The sequence below is a fragment of the Rhamphochromis sp. 'chilingali' genome (genome assembly GCF_963969265.1).
Source record: "Rhamphochromis sp. 'chilingali' genome assembly, chromosome: 5".
NCBI classification, from domain to species: Eukaryota; Metazoa; Chordata; class Actinopteri; order Cichliformes; family Cichlidae; genus Rhamphochromis; species Rhamphochromis sp. 'chilingali'.
The window spans coordinates 38,871,603-38,888,790 of record NC_137932.1 but is presented as its reverse complement, the minus strand read 5'-3'; the positions used below and the strand labels follow the sequence as shown (position 1 = coordinate 38,888,790).

The window sequence follows — 17,188 nt, the reverse complement described above, 5'->3', positions numbered from 1 at the left end:
CATATAAAGTGGTCTTTAAATTCAGAGTTTTTGTAGATTTGCCTCTGTACACCATCACAGTGGATTTGAAACAATCAAGATGTGATTGAAGTGCAAACCTTTTGAAGACTATCCCATTTCTTTGCCTTGAGTAACTCTTGGCTTGCCTTTGCAGTATGTTTCATTATCCATTCGCACTGTAAGGCACTATCTGATTAGTTATGCAGCATTTGGCATAATCTCTGCAGAGATCATAGCCACTTCACAATTCATGTATCATGAGTGTTTTGTAAGCTGTATATCCTGTTGATATTTTAAGTCACAGATTTATAAATAGGAAAAAATATCTACATAGCACATCAAGTGTCCTTAAGCATATGTCACCTACTTATCTAACCACATTTACTCCCCTGATCTTGACAGGAAATGGAGAAATCAGAAGCCAACAACTTCTTGGTTTTGTTCCGAGATGCCGGATGCCAGTTTCGCGCTCTCTACACTTATTGCCCCGAGACCGAAGAGATCAACAAGCTGACGGGCATCGGCCCCAAGAGCATCACACGCAAGATGATCGATGGCCTCTACAAGTACAACTCAGACAAGAAGCAGTTCAGCCAGATACCAGCTAAGACCATGTCAGCCAGCGTGGACGCAGTGACAATCCACAACCACCTCTGGCAAACCAAGAAGCCAGCCACCCCTAAAAAAGTAGTGCCTGCCCAGTCCTAATGGGACTTGATACCCCGAACATTTCATTTTCCTTCTTTGAACATAACCAGTCTCGGTTAGCACTTCACTGTACATATCCATGAAGATTCAAACACCTGCAATGCCAGTTAGATGAATGCGTATTTATCTTTTGTTTTGTTTGTTCTCCTCATTGCATTCCCGTCCTTTATCCTTCATATTCGGACCAGAAGTGATAAGACTTTAAAGATCACGAACAGCTGGAATGTACGACACTGTCGAGGAATGATGTAAACGTAATCATGTCTGTGTTTGAAAAAGAGATTTGAGACATTGTGTGAGAGCACGTGTGACTGATGTTATGTGCCAAACATTAAAAGAAAGAAAAAAGGAGACAGTATGAATGCCGGGACATTTTACTCCGTACACTGAAGCTCTGAATGTTTTCAATTCATGTATAGATTGACTTTTGTTCGCTCTACCCTGTTGAAGTGTGGCCTTACGCACGTTTGTTTTAGTGTAAGAGTGAGTGTAAAGCGACAACCTCTTTTGTATTTGGAAGAAACCTCTTTTTTCTTTTCTCACCTGTGTGAGTAAAAGTTTGTACATTAAAGTACGTAAACTCCAAAGGGCCAAAAAAAACCTGATTGCATACAGCTAGCGTTAGCCACACAGGATACATGTGTTCAGCTCAACAAAGCAAAGCGGTTCCAGCTTTTTCAGAACCCCTGTTTTTGAGGAAGTGATTTTAATGAATGCAGGACGTTACTGTAGATCACTGGTTCTCAACCTGTAGGTCAGGACACGTGCAGACAGTTTGTGCTGTACAATGTCAGTTTTCTGGTTTATTTGCATTGCTTCAGCCCAAAAGATCGGGAACCAGTGTTGTAGATCACCTCGCTGCTGGTTCACAGCAGGTTTGTGAACAAATGAAACTCCTCAGTATTATTTATTTTTTATTATGAAATGCTGCCGACTACAACTTGTAGGGTTCTTTGCAGTGTACTAAGATATTGTACAATCACACTCCTGGCCACTGGGATCAGGACTGATATCCAGGCTATAATGACACCTACAAAGTATTTCTCTTTATGTAACGATGAAATATTAACATTAAATTCAAGATGCACACTCAGACTCTTTATTATCATATCTGCACCCAGCTATAAGCCACTTTTGGCCCACCAAAATTAAGTAAGAATAGCTAGAATATAGCACATGCTAGATTTCTCATAGTTGCAAAAGATATGTTCTGTTATTTACAAGGTAAGTGATACATCAAAATAAGTAGTTTCTCCCAGTTTATTAAAAAGGCCACATTATGAAGTGTTTGTGTCATTTTCAACATGTCTATGCGTCTTTTTCACCACAGAAACGGGTTCAACCTGAACAACTAAAACGTGTGTGTTAGCAGCATTTTTGTCCATCATCTAAATGCAGCACGTTGTGAATTTATAGTAACATTGTTATTTTGCTAGATTTATTTTTTTCTATTAACACTAGGATGAGATTCACACAATAATGCAAGGCAGAATAGGGCAGGTAGATCCTTGTTGCTGCATACGGGTAGAGTCTCGCCATTTGGTTTAACCGGCGTCAGCGTTGTGTTACTTTTGCCACTGAATGTCAAATCCAACACCATTTGCAGGTATGATTTCCCCCCCAAAAATAAATCTGCCAACGTGGTGCTTTGTTTTTAACTGGGGCGTGGGACGGGTGGGGGGTATTTATGACCAAAAGAGACATGTACGTGTTTTTGAAATTGTAATCTAGTACGACTCGGGGAAGAAGTGTTTCAATGTTCTTTACTGGAAGGATGTGTCAGCAGAAAGCTCGGTCTGCCTGCATTTGGCTGTTTTAAGGCCAAGGTTAAAAAGAAGATTATTATTTAAACTGTAATGATATTGTGCAGTGTGTTCATGTGAGCAACTTATTCACTATGATGACTTTGTTTTTGTTTCGTCAGACGCTGTGCCCTCATTCAACATGTGGCTGAACATGTAGTGTCATTTTTCTTTTTCATTTTGCATTAAATAAAATAAAGCATGACATCAGCATGTCTGTGGTGTTGATTGCAAATGAGGGTATTTTTAAAAGGATATGCAAAGAGGGGGTTGTTAATAGAAGCAAACTCTTTTCATGGAAGGATAATATTTAACCATGAAACAGTTTTGGAAATATTAGTCGTAGGGTTCTTTCTTTTTTATATATATATATTTCTAAGATATGGCACTGGACTATTGGTGTTTTCGAAGGGTTTCAAAGCCCAACCTGGTTAATTAGGGTCATTCCATCTGAAATCATCATGGGCCATTTGCATAAAATGTTATGGTCCAAATTCTTTGGTTTGTGTTTTCACACTTTGAAATCTGAGGCAATGTTGGAACATGAATATTTCCAAACCTATTAAAGATAAAAGACTGAAATGTTCACTGGTCTTCCCTAACATAAACATGAATGTCTGTATTTTGGGACAAATACATTACAAAAAAGGCTCCACATTTGAGCAGACATAAATACCAAACGTTTCCATTGCAAAACAGAACTGGTGACACTTTTGGAATGCTATAGTTGCATTTCACAGAAATGCAAAGTGAAACATGAAAAATACTTTTAAACAGAAAAATGAAGAATTCATGCTGTATTGAACAAATAGTCTAAATTGTGCCACGTAAACACAAATAGATCAATAGGTAGTCTAGTCCAGATTTGAAATCATAACATTTTCAAGAGGTGGTTCATCAGAAAATGTTCTACAATTATAATTAGATGGAGTACCTTAGATAACGGCAAAGTTAATGTGTTTAGATTAACTTGTTTCCAGTGAAAGCTATATATTTAGCTAAAGTAACAAGGCTGGATTTCTAGAAGCAACTTTATCTGACCCCGAGTACCTCGGGCCAAAGGCTCCACTGTAAATGGGAGCATAAAATAATTTTAACTTAGTTTATGAATCAGTCCAGTGTCGCTACTAAGGCTGTTAATAACACTGTGGTTATTTGACTAAAAAGAATACACATTGTTGTTTTGCTTAACAAATTATTTTAGCCATGGCCAATAAAATGTAGTTAATGACTACAGTAATGAAAATTTGCCATTAAACAAGGGAACTCAGAGTAATTTTAAAAGGGTTCAGCCACTTTTTTCATCATTTTGAGTGAATATATATATATAAACCATTTTCTATATTCTAATTAGATGCCCAACTTTCTGATAAAAAAAAATGTATATATTAGCTTGACAGCAATTTAAAAACTCGTCTTAGAGATGTTCAAAGAAAATAGCATTTTTATTGTCTTTCTTTGTTATTTATCTTATTTCTTAAAATAAAATAAAATAAATCCTATCCTTTTTTATCTCCCTGAATTTCCTTTGAAAGTTGTCGCGTCCGTGCTGTAGGTGTGACCGCTGGGCGTCGTTGCTACAGTTGATTGGTGGTTTGCGGCTACGTCCGCATGGCAACCGCGAGCTGTGTACAAGAAACGAGGCAGGAGAAAGGAGCTTTCTGGCAACGCAGTAAAGCCTTTCAGCAGTCAAATACATCCCTGCCGTCTTCTTCGTGGACGTCGCTACATCTGGAGACCGCGGGCTTTAATGCGGCGGGCTGTAGGCGCAGACTGACTGACAGGTGAGATGCTGGCACTGTTTCAAGGCGGTGTTTAGCACTGCGCTGTAGTCTAGCACGGTGTGTCCCCAGTAAGGGAGACAATGATTGGCATGCTTATCATTTTTTGCCCTGCATTTGTGTCCAGTGGTGTTAATAGTCGTCACTGGCTGCCGTGCTCGAATAAACAAGGTGTGTCCGAGGACAGATAAAGTGCTGAGGCTGTCAGGTTTGGGCCGCAGACCTGCTCTCACATCCCGGCCCGGAGCTGGGTGGATGTTCTGTCTGTGTATGGAGGGAACAGGGCGGCGTCATAAGCTGCTCTCCCAGCCTCTCTATGCGCTTCCTTAAACATACAGGGCAAGTGCACCATACATAATGAAGACCCCTCCATGTCTTTGCTGTAGCTGCCTGGGTGATGTTGCAGTGACTAACCATTTAAAGACCCAACCTTGGAACTGCATCTTTGATATGTTCCAGTATTTAAACTATGAGCCATTTAGGGACATTATGCATATGTGCAGAAACACCACAGATGCCCTTTGAAGCATAAAGCAAGCCTCCAGCAAAAGGGACATCACAGAAAAATACAGTTTAGTGACCGAGTTTAAAAGTGCAAAGGAGTACTACGAACTTACTTGAACCATCATAATAGACTAGAGTAAGAATTTAATTAAAGTGCAAAAATTAGCATTTTGCAAAATTAGACACCAGGATCATCAATGGGAAGGTTAACGTTCTCTAGGCGTTAAGAAAGAAAACACCTAATAACCTCGAACAGTATACTGATCTGGAAATTGGAGTGACACAAGGGAAAAGCATGTAGCATTATCTGTTAACCATAGTACAGACAGTGTGATGAGTCTCACAGAGTCCAGTGATGTGAGAGAGGACGTAAGCAGAGAGATGAATTCTGAAGTGTAGATAAGTTGCAATGTAGGGACAGTTTCATTGTGCTGACGGACAGTGGCCTAAATTATGCTGGAAAAGCTCCCAACAAGTTTTTGAAGGTAGAGAAGTAGAATATTCTACAGTGGCCAGTTTAACCAGCTGGTCTGTATTCTGTCAAGTATGAATTTCACTTGGTGTAAGCAAACCCAAAGGGAGAAAGACACATGAACAAACAACGGCTGCAGTAAAGCTTGTGAAAATAGAAATAATTTAAAACATGGTTTATGATTAAGTGATTGTTTTCCAGTTATATTTTCAATTGGATATGAAAACAATGTGTTGTGTTGGTGTACAGATCGAGAATTATAAAAAATTATAAAAACTGGAATTCACCTCCGTTTTTGTTTGTCATGTATTTTTTGCAAACAGGTGTGAAAAATTTGGGAATGCATAAACCAAAATGTCAAATATAAGGGTCAAAGGTTAGATTGGTTTTGGAAAATGTGAAAGATGAAATACATTTTGGACTTTTAACTGTATTTATATATGTTTTACAGCTTTTCTCACAGAAAAAGAACTCCTCCTTAGCAAATTACACTACAGCAAAGCAAATAAAGTAATAAGTTAACACTTGAATAAAGAAATGTCTTTCTTTAAATGGATCTACAGGAAAAACAGACATTTTCAAACAAAACAAACAAACAAAAACTTTGTTTTATAATTAGAGGACAGTTTGGGTTATGAGCCACCAGAATTTCTGTAATTTTACACATTTATTTCTTACAATTTAAGGCCAAAGAGTCATGCTGACAGATTATTTTTCCATTTCTTTTCACTTACTACAGTATTAATATTACAATTAGAATAATTTCCTTAACATTGGGAACATCAGCATAAGTATTTCTTCTTTTGCTGTGACCTTTCCATTAACAGGCTTCTGCCTTGTCTCTCTGTTTTCTTTTTTCTTTTTTGTTTTTGTTTTTTTTTTGTACAGCCAGCTATAAGCTGCCCCCAAAAGATCTGCAACATGACAGCAGAGGAGACGATCAACATAAAGGAGGCTGAGGTGATCAAGCTGATCCTGGACTTTCTCAGCTCCAGGAAGCTGCACATTAGCATGCTGGCTCTGGAGAAGGAAAGCGGTGTTATCAATGGACTATACTCTGATGATATGCTTTTCCTCAGGTACACACACTCATATGGCACAAGCGGGATAGAGAGAAGTTTTTCACAGGATTCTTAAATTGTTCATTTGTTGTTTTTAATCAGGCAACTCATTCTGGATGGCCAGTGGGAGGAGGTGATGCAGTTCATTCAACCGTTAGAAGGAATGGACAAGTTTGACAAGAAAAGGTGAGAGAAGCTATATGTGGCTGTTTCGTACCGGTCTTCACACAACAAAGAACATTTTTAAGCGTACTTGTTTGTTAGCACGTTTGCACTTGTGTTTCCAGGTTTCGCTACATCATATTTAAGCAGAAGTTTCTGGAAGCTTTGTGTGTTAATAATGCCATGTCGGCTGCTGAAGACCCTCTAAATGTATGTGTACTTTTATATTTATGTCTTTGAAATGTATTATGAACTAGATGCATGTTTCCTAGCAGCTGCTCGTTGCTCAGTATAGCAGCCTGTGGTTATAAAGCTACGTTAATGTAAATTCTCTGCAGTAAAGAGAATTTTAATCTTGACTAAAAAGAAATTACACATTATAGTACTTGTTAAAGTATAGCAAGTATAATCTCTGAGATACTAGTTTAGCAACAGTTTCTTTCTATGATTCGCATTATTTTTTTGGATGATGCCTACTTTTTTAGAGCGAACCAGTGTTAAAAAAACAGTCTGTTACGGGCCACATAAGCTCTCTCTTGAGCACAGGGAAGTAAAATTGACAGGTGGGTTGGTATCTCCTTAAGCTGGTAAAAAGCCAGTTTCACAGCAGGCTTTACTCACTCCCATCCTATTGTGTGATAATCTGTGCTTGTAAGGAACAGCTAATGTCATCCTTTATCTGTCAAAACACCAGTGGGCTTCTGTATTGAGCACCCCAAAATATAATCACTGTCTTGCCCGCCTGAATTTTTCTGCTTTTACAGCTAGAGATCACCATGCAAGAGGCAGTAAAGTGCCTGCACAGTCTGGAGGAGTTCTGCCCGACCAAGGAGGACTACAGCAAGCTGTGTCTCCTCCTCACACTGCCACGCCTCACCCATCACGCAGAGTTCAAAGACTGGAATCCGAGCACGGCACGAGTGCATTGCTTCGAAGAGGCCTGCGCGATGGTAGCTGAGTTCATCCCTGCAGACAGAAAGCTGAGTGAGGCGGGCTTCAGGGCTAGCGGGAACCGCCTCTTCCAGCTGCTAATCAAAGGGATCCTTTATGAGTGCTGTGTCGAGTTCTGTCAGGTAATCTGATGCGCTATTAGTGAAAAGGGTTACAGTTAGGCTTAAGTGGCTGATAAAAGGCTCAAACCTGCAGAGGTGTTCAAAACTACTAAAAAAGGGTTTTATTGCAAAGTAACCTATTACTTTTTTTTGTTTAAAAAAACAAACTGTCTGGTTTTTGCACATTTGTGTCTCCGAAAAAATAGAATAGGTTTTAAGAAGCTTTTCTGTTTTGTAGAGTAAAGCAACAGGAGAGGAGATCACAGAGGGCGAGGTGCTGCTTGGCGTGGATTTGCTGTGTGGGAACGGCTGTGATGAGTTAGATTTGTCGCTGCTCTCCTGGCTGCAGAATCTTTCCCCGGGTGCCTTCACCTGCGCCTTCCAGCAGAAGACCCTCAACATCCACGTGGACCGGCTGGTGAAGCCCAGCAAAGCTGGCCACGCCGACCTCCTTACTCCATTAATCAACCGTCTGTCCCCGTGCCCTACCTCACCCTTTCATCAAAGACCTCATTCGGCCGACACCTACATGTCGAGATCCCTCAACCCAGCTCTGGACGGCCTGTCTCACGGTTTGGCGGCCCAGGACAAGAGAGGCCTGGAGACAAACATGAAGTTCGCTCTTAGCCGGAGCCTCGTGGAGAATAACGTGCATCAGCAGGACGATTCACCTGAGAGGTAAAGTCAAAGAAACTGGAAAGGGATATTTCGTACATCTTGTTGGGAGTAAATATAAATGTTATTTTGCAAAATAAACACTGAACTTTCCCTGGTGTCAGGAAAACTAATTGCACTCATTCAGCATTCTAATTAGAACTATGCAGTCGAATCAAACTTATAAACCCCAGAATAAAAATGCTGCTTGACCGGTCCATGCAAAGATTCATTATTTAAATCCTGCCTACAAACAACTAACCACGCAGGCTATGATGTAAAACCTTTTCTTTATTTAAAATTCCTCTAATGTATGTTATTATACTTTTTAAAAATATATATATATTTAGGATAGATGTCTGCCAGACTGTTGCTAGTTTGTTTTACAAGGTGACTGCAAATAAAATGTCACAATTCTAAGGTTGAGACAGGATGTTGGCCCCACCTGTTGGATGTAGTCAAGCTGTACAACTAGGCGCAAAAATGCATCAGTGTTGATGTGATATGCACATATATGAGATCATAGTTAATGGATTTTATGCAAAACAGCAGAAATATTATTGTAGCTGACACAAATCTAGACTAATCTTCAATCACAGGTTAATTAAGAGCTTTTTAATTTGACTTTGCTATTATTGTTTGCATAACCCTTATAGATAAAATGTTTTTGACTTGAGATATAAAATCAGATAAACTGATTGATACGTCTTCCTAACTATAGGAAGCACCCACAAGGGCTGGATGGACCAAACAGCACACGCACACCTCTGACTCCTGGAAAAGATGGTGGGCCACCGTGCAGCACAGAAACACATGAGGTATGAACTGCAGGCCGTAAGCAGCAGACTTATGTGCATGGTTTAAGCCTGAAATCAGCCAGTGTCATCTGTTGTTTAAAGGTGAAAGTGAATGAATGCCAGGCTTCACCTCCGGGTTCTCAGAACAAAGTTGTTTCTCGACTGTTACGAAGAAAAAGCAACAGTTAGCTGTCTGGTCACTTGAGTCAAAGTCAGTGAAAGATTTTCAGTCTGGAGTTAAAGACACAGAATGAATCCCCCCTGAACTGTGTGGTCTTAACGCCTTTATTGCATTATAAATCCTGCCTGAATTCTATACTACACGTCCACATAGGGCACTTGCACCTTGCTGCCCCCTGTCCCAGTGTAGCGAGGTGGAGCTCATGGACACTGGAAACACATAATCTGCTTTGATATGCAGCCACATCCAAAGATGGCCTCCTGCTTTCATCATCACTCATCTTTATACATTTCAGGTCCCATCTAGAAGAGCATAGTACTTTAAGATTATATCACCACGTGTGTGTGTGTGCATGAAAAGTGGTGAGAGGCCTGAAGGATAATATACTGTTGACTCAATGCAATGAGTTCCTTGAAAACTTTTTTATGGGGTGGATGATGGAGGACAAGGCCTTGGGAGTTGAAGAGTTGTCAGCAGTGGCTCTGGGAACGAGTTTGCCTTTTATAATCTGGTGTGTGTGTGTGTGTTTTGTGTGTGTCTGGACACTTCCAAGCTTTGAAGCACAGAACAGTGAAAGGCACTATGAATTATTCAGCCTACAGGGCCTGCTTTGGTAAAATAGAAAATACAGTTTCAGGGATTTCTACATTTTCTGCAGAAACAATTCAACTGTTTGGGTTTTTTTTGGGGGGGGGGACTCATTTTGGTGGCTTGTGTCCTTGTCTGTGTCCAGCGTCATGACTCCACTGAGCACATCCAGGAGTATTACAGACAGCGGCTCCGCGTGCAGCAACATCTGGAACAGAAGCAGCAGCAGAAGCAGCTTTACCAGCAGATGCTGCTGGAGGGGGGAGTGAAGCCCCAGGATGGAGCCCAGCACAACCTCACAGAAACCTTCCTCAGCAGGTGAGGATGTCATTCCTACAGGATTTGATGTCAGCGAGGAATGAAACGCAAGCCGGGTGCTACGACAGAGCTTGTCTTTGTCTAGATCCATCCAGAAGTTGGAAGAGATGAATGTGGGCATCGACCACCGTGGAGAGGACATGATGGCGCAGCTGGGCCAGCAGTGGAACGGGCTGACGGGGAACAACAGCACATCTAGCCCCAGGGTGCCTGACACCCGTCACACCCCAGATAAAGGACCGCCGAGGGACAAGCCAGGTGGGGTGAGCAGCAGCACGCCAGTAAGCACCGGGAGCCACAGCTTGCCGTTGCTCAGTGAGTCCCCAGTTCCTCCCAATAAAAGGTAAGAGCCTCCTGCTATTGGTCTCCACCGAAACATCTTAACTTGTTAGAAGTTAGGCTCACATTTTGCTGGTGTGTAGGGAATGCTTCTAGTGACTGTTCAGCTGCTAATTAATTGAAATAGAACATGTATCAAAAAGAAGAATCAGATTTCAAAAGGCTATGTTTGCTATGTGTAATGCAGCTTTCCTCATAGCCAGCATTTGCTAATTATTATCAAATATTTGAAACATGTCACTCCGAGCTCTTATTGATGGGAACCAAAAAAACCCAATGTTTATGACTTGTTTATGCATTGTTCTTTTTTGTGCTCAAAGAATCACTGGCTCTGGTCCTACAGTCCAGGATGACTCCACAAGCTCTGCAACACGTAGCACACACGAGGTATGTAAGCACGCTCTGTTGATATTTAACTTCCATACATTCCACATACAGTGGTATGCAAAAGTTTGGACACCGCTGATAATTTTCATGATTTCCCTTCATAAATTCATTGGTTGTTTGGATCAGCAATTTTATGTAAATATATCATATAGAAGATGAACACAATGATATTTGAAATGAAGTTTATAGGATTTACAGAAAGTGTGCAATAGTTACTTAAACTAAATTGGACAGGTGCATAAATTTGGCCACCCCAACAGAAATCTTCCATCAATATTTAGAAGATCCTCCTTTTGCAGAAATAACAGCCTCCAAACCTGAACACTTCCTATAGCTTCCAATGAGAGTCTGGATTCTGGTTAAAGGTATTTTGGACCTTTCGTCTTTACAAAACATCTCCAGTTCAGTCAGGTATGATGGTTTCCGAGCATGGACAGCCCACTTTAAGTCACACCATAGATTTTTAATAATATTCAGGTCTGGGGACTGAGATGGCCAATCCAGTACCTTGTACTTGTTCCTCTGCATGAATGCCTTAGTGGATTTTGAGCAGTGTTTACGGTCGTTGTCTTGTTGAAGTATCCAGCCCCAGCGCAACTTCAACCTCAAGAGACACTGTTTGTGGCATCCTTCGCCTCGGCTTATCTAAGATTTTTCTTGACCTGTCACTTCCAGCCTTAACTTGAACTGTGCCTGTGGTCTTCCATTTCCTCACTATGTTGCTCAAAGCGGAAACTGACAGCTGAAATATCTGAGATAGCTTTTTGTATACTTCCCTAAACCATGAACAATCTTTGTTTTCAGGTCATTTGAGAGTTGTTTTGAGGCTCCCATGTAGCCACTCTTGAAAGAAGATGCAAAGAGGAGAAAAACATGCAATTGGCCACCTTAAATGCCCTTTCTCATGACTGGATTCACCTGCGTATGTAGGTCAAGGGTCAATGAGCTTACCAAACAAATTTTATGTTCCAATAATTAGTGCTAAAGGTATTCAAATCAATAAAATGACAAGGGTTCCCAAATTTATGCAGCTGCCTAATTTAGTTTAAGTTACTATTGCACACTTTCTGTAAATCCTAAAAACTTCATTTCACTTCTCAAATATCATTGTGTTCGTCTGCTATATGATATATTTAAATGAAATTGCTGATCCGAACAACCAATGAATTTATGAAGGAAAATCATGAAAATTATCAGGGGTGCCCAAACGTTTGCATACCACTGTGAATGCTTAAACGCAGCTGCAAACTTCATGACAATGTTTGGTTTATTTTTTTTATCTTCCTGTGAAGCCCGCAAAGTGCAAAACACAGTTTGTTAAGGTGAGCCAGCTCGAGGACACACAGGCAGTGCGCGCAGTGGCCTTCCATCCCGCCGGTGCGCTTTATGCCGTCGGCTCCAACTCAAAAACCCTGAGAGTGTGTGCCTACCCGGAAACACTAACTGCCAGGTGAGAGCGGCTTACAGGGACCTACAAATCCACACTGTGAGATATTTAATTTGTAATTGAAAGCCACAGAGATACATGTAATTTTTGTATCTCTAGAGCAATTTTGATGACTTGAACAGCTTACTTCCTTTTCTTACTTTGAAAAAAGACAACGACCCAATATGAGCAAGCATTTGGCGACAGTGGGAAGGAAAAACTCCCTTTTAAGAGGAAGAAACCTCAGGGAAGAGCAGCCATCTGCTGCAACCGGTTTCATCAAAATGAAAAATAAAATTCACTCATGGAAAAAATCCAAAATAGGTGGATTCAAGGAACCTTTTTAATTTTTTTTCTTCATGCCTTCATCATTTTTTTTATCTGTCTGTGTCCATGTTTGTTTGCTTCTTTAGTGGTTCTGGTGGAGTGAAGCAGCCGGCTGTGCGCTTCAGGCGGAACAAACATCACAAGGGCTCAATCTACTGCGTCGCCTGGAGCCACTGTGGACAGCTTTTGGCCACTGGCTCCAATGATAAATATGTCAAAGTCTTGCCTTTCAATGCAGACACCTGCAATGCCACAGGTACACACAATAAGGAAAATATTAGAAAAATAAGTTTAAGCTGATGCAGAAACTCATGTTTCTTCTGTTGCTAAACTGCTTGGAAACATCTGTACTCTTGTGATTCAGGCCCAGACCTGGAGTTTAGCATGCATGACGGCACTATTAGAGATTTGGCTTTTATGGAAGGTCCTGAAAGTGGAGGATCTATTTTGATCAGTGCTGGAGCCGGGGACTGCAACATCTACACTACTGACTGTCAGAGAGGACAGGGCCTTCATGCCCTGAGCGGACACACTGGTATGTCCCCGTTTACCTGCAGCTGAGAGATTGGTCTAAGCAAACTCTGGATAGGGGTTTTCAAAGTGTGGTCCCCAGTAGTGTTTTATGGTATTGTCTGCTTCATTCATCCACTGTAGGTTCTTTGAAACACAAATTTAGCACGAGTACCAACATTTATCGCATTTATTGCAAAGTTGTTGAAAAGAGTTGTTGTGAACAGAGCTCAGATATTATGTGCTGTTTTGAACAGGTCACATTCTGACTCTGTACACATGGGGAGGGTGGATGATTGCTTCAGGCTCACAGGACAAAACTGTCCGCTTCTGGGACCTGCGGGTGCCCAGCTGTGTTCGGGTGGTGGGCACAACTTTGCATGGCACAGGTGAGTCATACTGAAACTTGCTACTTTGTTTGATTGGAAATGGTTTTTACCACACTGCTACAGGTTAGAGTGGTTTTACAGGAAGACACTTACACTTTTATGAAGAGCACGACTTCCATAAATTAGAAAGGAAAAAAGAGAAATTAAAGACAGAAATCAACTGACGCTTCAGGGCAAGTCAAAAAATATTTGAAAGCTACAGTTAGTTATTTTCTGAGGTTATTTAATATAAAAAAAATAATATACTAAGATATACATGATTTTGTATGTAATTACATCAGTATACATTTATTACATTCTCAGAAATTTAGAACTAATCCAGTAAAAATAGAAATATGGGGAGGAGGCACCAGTTTTTTTTGAAATGTTGGCCATGTTGCCCAGCTATCTTGAACACAGTGGATGAGATGGACATTGTTGCTCTGCCTGGTCTTGGTTTTTTATGTATGTGGCTAGAGACCAACTATATATGTTGTTAATCGCAAATAGCTCTTTCACACTATATATTTGCTATTTCCACTTTATCCTCTTCCTCCTCATCTATGGCCTCGTCATGAACTGAAGTGAGAGCTCTAACACACGGAAACATGCATAAATGTGCATTCCCCTACAGCAGCCACTGTAGCTAGGATGATATTTTAAACGCTGTAACTTTTAAAAATATATTGAAATATGCATCCAGTACAGTTATATATTTATACAGTTTATATTTAAAAATAAATGTTTAAAAATGTTAGCTGCAGGTAGTGTTAAAGTTTTACCTTATTTGTAGTATTTTCAGCTGAGTCTGCATTCGTTTTGTAATATTTTGTTGTTTAAATCTAAGCAAAAAGATGACAAAGTTAGCCGCAAAGATGCATTATCGATGGCCCTTTACTCTTAAATGTGGCAAATCCAGTTATTGCTGTTATTTCCAGGCTGCGGCCCTCTCTTTGTCCTGATTGCTCTCCTAGCATTAGCATTACCTCAGCTATCTGTTCTACCCAGTTACAGCAAAAAATCATTTAGATGATGATTAACAGTTCAATAAAATCTTGTTTGCTGTCTGGGTTATTTGTGATAACATTAATCCACTGATATCGCATTATCAAACACCTACCTGTCTGATAGCGACATGAAGGACACCTAAAGTAGGAGCATATCTGCTGCTTGCATGTTTGTAGTTTGTCAGCAGCCTGTCTCTTATGAAACTCTTAATATGAACAGCTGATGAAACCATAATCAAGCGCTGCACTCCAGTAAATTGAAATAATAAAACAAGTGTTTATCACTGTGGTGTAGTATTCGCTGATGACAACTGTAAAACATTTTGTCACAGTTTCCCTTTGCAAATGCAAAATGCCTGGATAACGTTTAAGGCTTTGAGTGTCAGAAACTGCTCCTGTCAGCAAAATACTTTTTAAGCTGTATCCAACAACATGACGTTCTTCACACTGTACGTTACTCAGGAAGTGCAGTTGCTTCAGTGGCAGTGGATCCCAGCGGCCGCCTGCTCGCCACCGGTCAGGAGGACAGCACCTGCATGCTGTACGACATTAGAGGAGGCCGCATAGTGCAGACGTACCGCCCCCACAGCACTGACATACGCTCTGTGCGCTTCTCACCGGGAGCCCATCATCTCCTCACTGGTTCCTATGACAACAGGATCATAATCAGCGACCTTCAAGGTAGCTTGAAATAAGTCATTGTTTGAAGTGAAAAATCAAATTTTGAAGCACTTAAAATTGTGTTTGTAAGCTCCTCCTGTGTGATATTTCCCCCTTCTCTGACCCCAGGTGACCTAACCAAGCCCCTCCCTCAGACGGTGGCAGGGGAGCACTGGGACAAGGTGATCCAGTGTAGGTGGCACCCACACGATCGGACCTTTGTCTCCTCGTCTGCGGATCGAACCGTCATCCTCTGGGCTCCAGGCCCGTGAGATTTAGAGAAAGAGCACAAGAGCACAGTTTCCACATACACCCCAGCTCCGAGGTGTATTGGTGTGCAAAACATGCATATCGTAAACGTCAAGTTGTTTATATGTTTAAAGATAAGTGCACATGTGCGTACAGTAGGGTGACAGGTGCACTTTTGAGCCAGAAAAGCCAGTCACTTTAAGGAGGACACTTTCTACGTATGTGTGTATATGAATGTCCATATATGTCTTTGGGTATGTGCCAATGTGTGCTCAAGCAACCATGAATTTCTGGAAATCTGAGTGTATATGGCTTTGCAGTTTGAGTCAAATTTAAGGAAAAATGTGAGGTTGAATTTCTAAATATACATAGAACATGTCTGTGTTCGCTTGATACCTTTCAGCTTGTGACTTTTATAATTTCAGCAAAGATTAAATGGCAAATGTGATACAGAGTATAAAGATGGTCGCTAATGCCCATCTTAAAAAGCACTTTACTTTACTTTGACTGCGAGCATACTTATCTTATATTGTAGCTCATCTGTCACACTGCCCAAGCAAGTACACTCAAAACATGGAGGTAAACAAAGAAGTAGGGTTGGTGTAATGTGACATTTAGCATCTTAACACAGCAACTCTTTTGATAATTTCTGCAGGAAGGAGCGACAGAATTTAATGTTCTGGAGAGAAGCCACATTTGGTTATGCATATCATAACGTGCCTTTTTTGTAACTGTTGTGTAGTTTTTTGGATGTCTGGATTGATAGATTTGTTTTTTTAATTTGCAGCTTTATTTTGGTATTTTATCACATGCCTTTTGTCAGCTGCAAGTTCAAACAAGGTTACTGCACCCATCAGCATCACTTATATGCATACAACAGTTTATTCACTTACATGAAAGCTCCAAAAAAAGAGTACCACTGGGTGTGAGTTACAGGCAGCACCCGAACAAGTCGAGTTAAGCTTTAGGAACCTCTTCTTGGGAACTCTGGTTCGAGCGCATGGAAGTGTTTACCTGCAGTCGGTCGATAAATTTGACAAGAAAAAAAAGTCTTAAATCAGAGATGTGGATTCACGAGAACCCGTGTCCCAGAGAAGGTTTAGGGATTTATAGTGAACTTTACAATAGAGTCCACTAAATGCAGACAACCATGAGAGTCTCTGTATTTTGGATCAGCAGGCTAATGTCAAAACAGTGGTAATGATGCACTTTAAAGAGATGCTTCAGGACTGCACAGTGTGAAACACCAGTGTCATTGGCTTGTTTAACTTTTAGCTTCACTTTTTTGAGCAGCCTGGTGCAAATGTGAGACAGAGACGAGGGTACAGGCTGAGAAAACGACTGACCTTTGTGGGATTATCGTATTGTGCTTTACATTTTACCTTATCTGTGACTCTTGATGGCATATTCCGTGTCACTGTCCACCTGTAATAGTTACATGCACAAATGTGTCACAAGTAAGACAAGTGCCAAGGGGTCATTAGGGTTCAAACTGTTAAAAAAATAAAGTAGTGGCTGTCTAACACACCTTCTTTTAAGGAATACTTTGAAACAAACTGACAAAATAAAGATATCGAGTGAAGTAATTGATGTGTTTCATCTTTTTTTTTTTTTTGTATCAATCACACACACCCACTGGCTGCTCGTTTAGCACAGCTTGTTAATACTGGGTTGGGTCCAGACATGTCAGCTTATACCTAATAAACTGACTGGTGAGTGTACATCACTGATTTAAATGATCTTAGAGCCTGTGCACACAGGTAGGTGCAAACATAGTTATGTGCAAGTGCAGGGCGCACATGGGTTCACCTTTTCCTCTGTGCAATTGCCAACAT

At 40.7% G+C, this 17,188-nt stretch overlaps 2 protein-coding genes across 6 annotated transcripts in view; both read left to right on the top strand.

Annotated features, from left to right (window-relative positions):
* Positions 1-2,721, top strand: part of camsap2a (calmodulin regulated spectrin-associated protein family, member 2a) — a 44,797-nt gene extending 42,076 nt beyond the window's left edge. For all 4 annotated transcript variants that reach the window (XM_080881749.1, XM_080881748.1, XM_080881747.1 and 1 more), the window contains one exon: positions 403-2,721. In XM_080881749.1, the coding sequence (XP_080737875.1) occupies positions 403-708 (306 nt within the window). In that variant the 3' untranslated portion in view covers positions 709-2,721. The remainder of the gene's footprint in view (positions 1-402) is intronic.
* Positions 2,722-4,130: 1,409 nt separating this feature from the next.
* LOC308397302 (WD repeat-containing protein 47-like) lies at positions 4,131-16,925 on the top strand. Of its 2 annotated transcripts, XM_080883147.1 has the most exons (16): positions 4,131-4,294; positions 6,156-6,346; positions 6,431-6,514; positions 6,616-6,700; positions 7,255-7,563; positions 7,781-8,220; positions 8,918-9,014; positions 9,908-10,080; positions 10,166-10,423; positions 10,740-10,806; positions 12,099-12,256; positions 12,646-12,815; positions 12,924-13,094; positions 13,327-13,458; positions 14,907-15,125; positions 15,234-16,925. In XM_080883147.1, the coding sequence occupies exons 2-16, from the start codon at positions 6,189-6,191 to the stop codon at positions 15,374-15,376; spliced, it is 2,664 nt and encodes an 887-aa protein (XP_080739273.1). In that variant the 5' UTR covers positions 4,131-4,294; positions 6,156-6,188; the 3' UTR covers positions 15,377-16,925. The 2 variants fall into 2 exon arrangements, with proteins under 2 accessions (XP_080739273.1, XP_080739274.1); XM_080883148.1 differs by lacking the exons at positions 4,131-4,294; positions 6,616-6,700 and having other exon boundaries at positions 6,313-6,346.
* Positions 16,926-17,188: the final 263 nt, after the last annotated feature.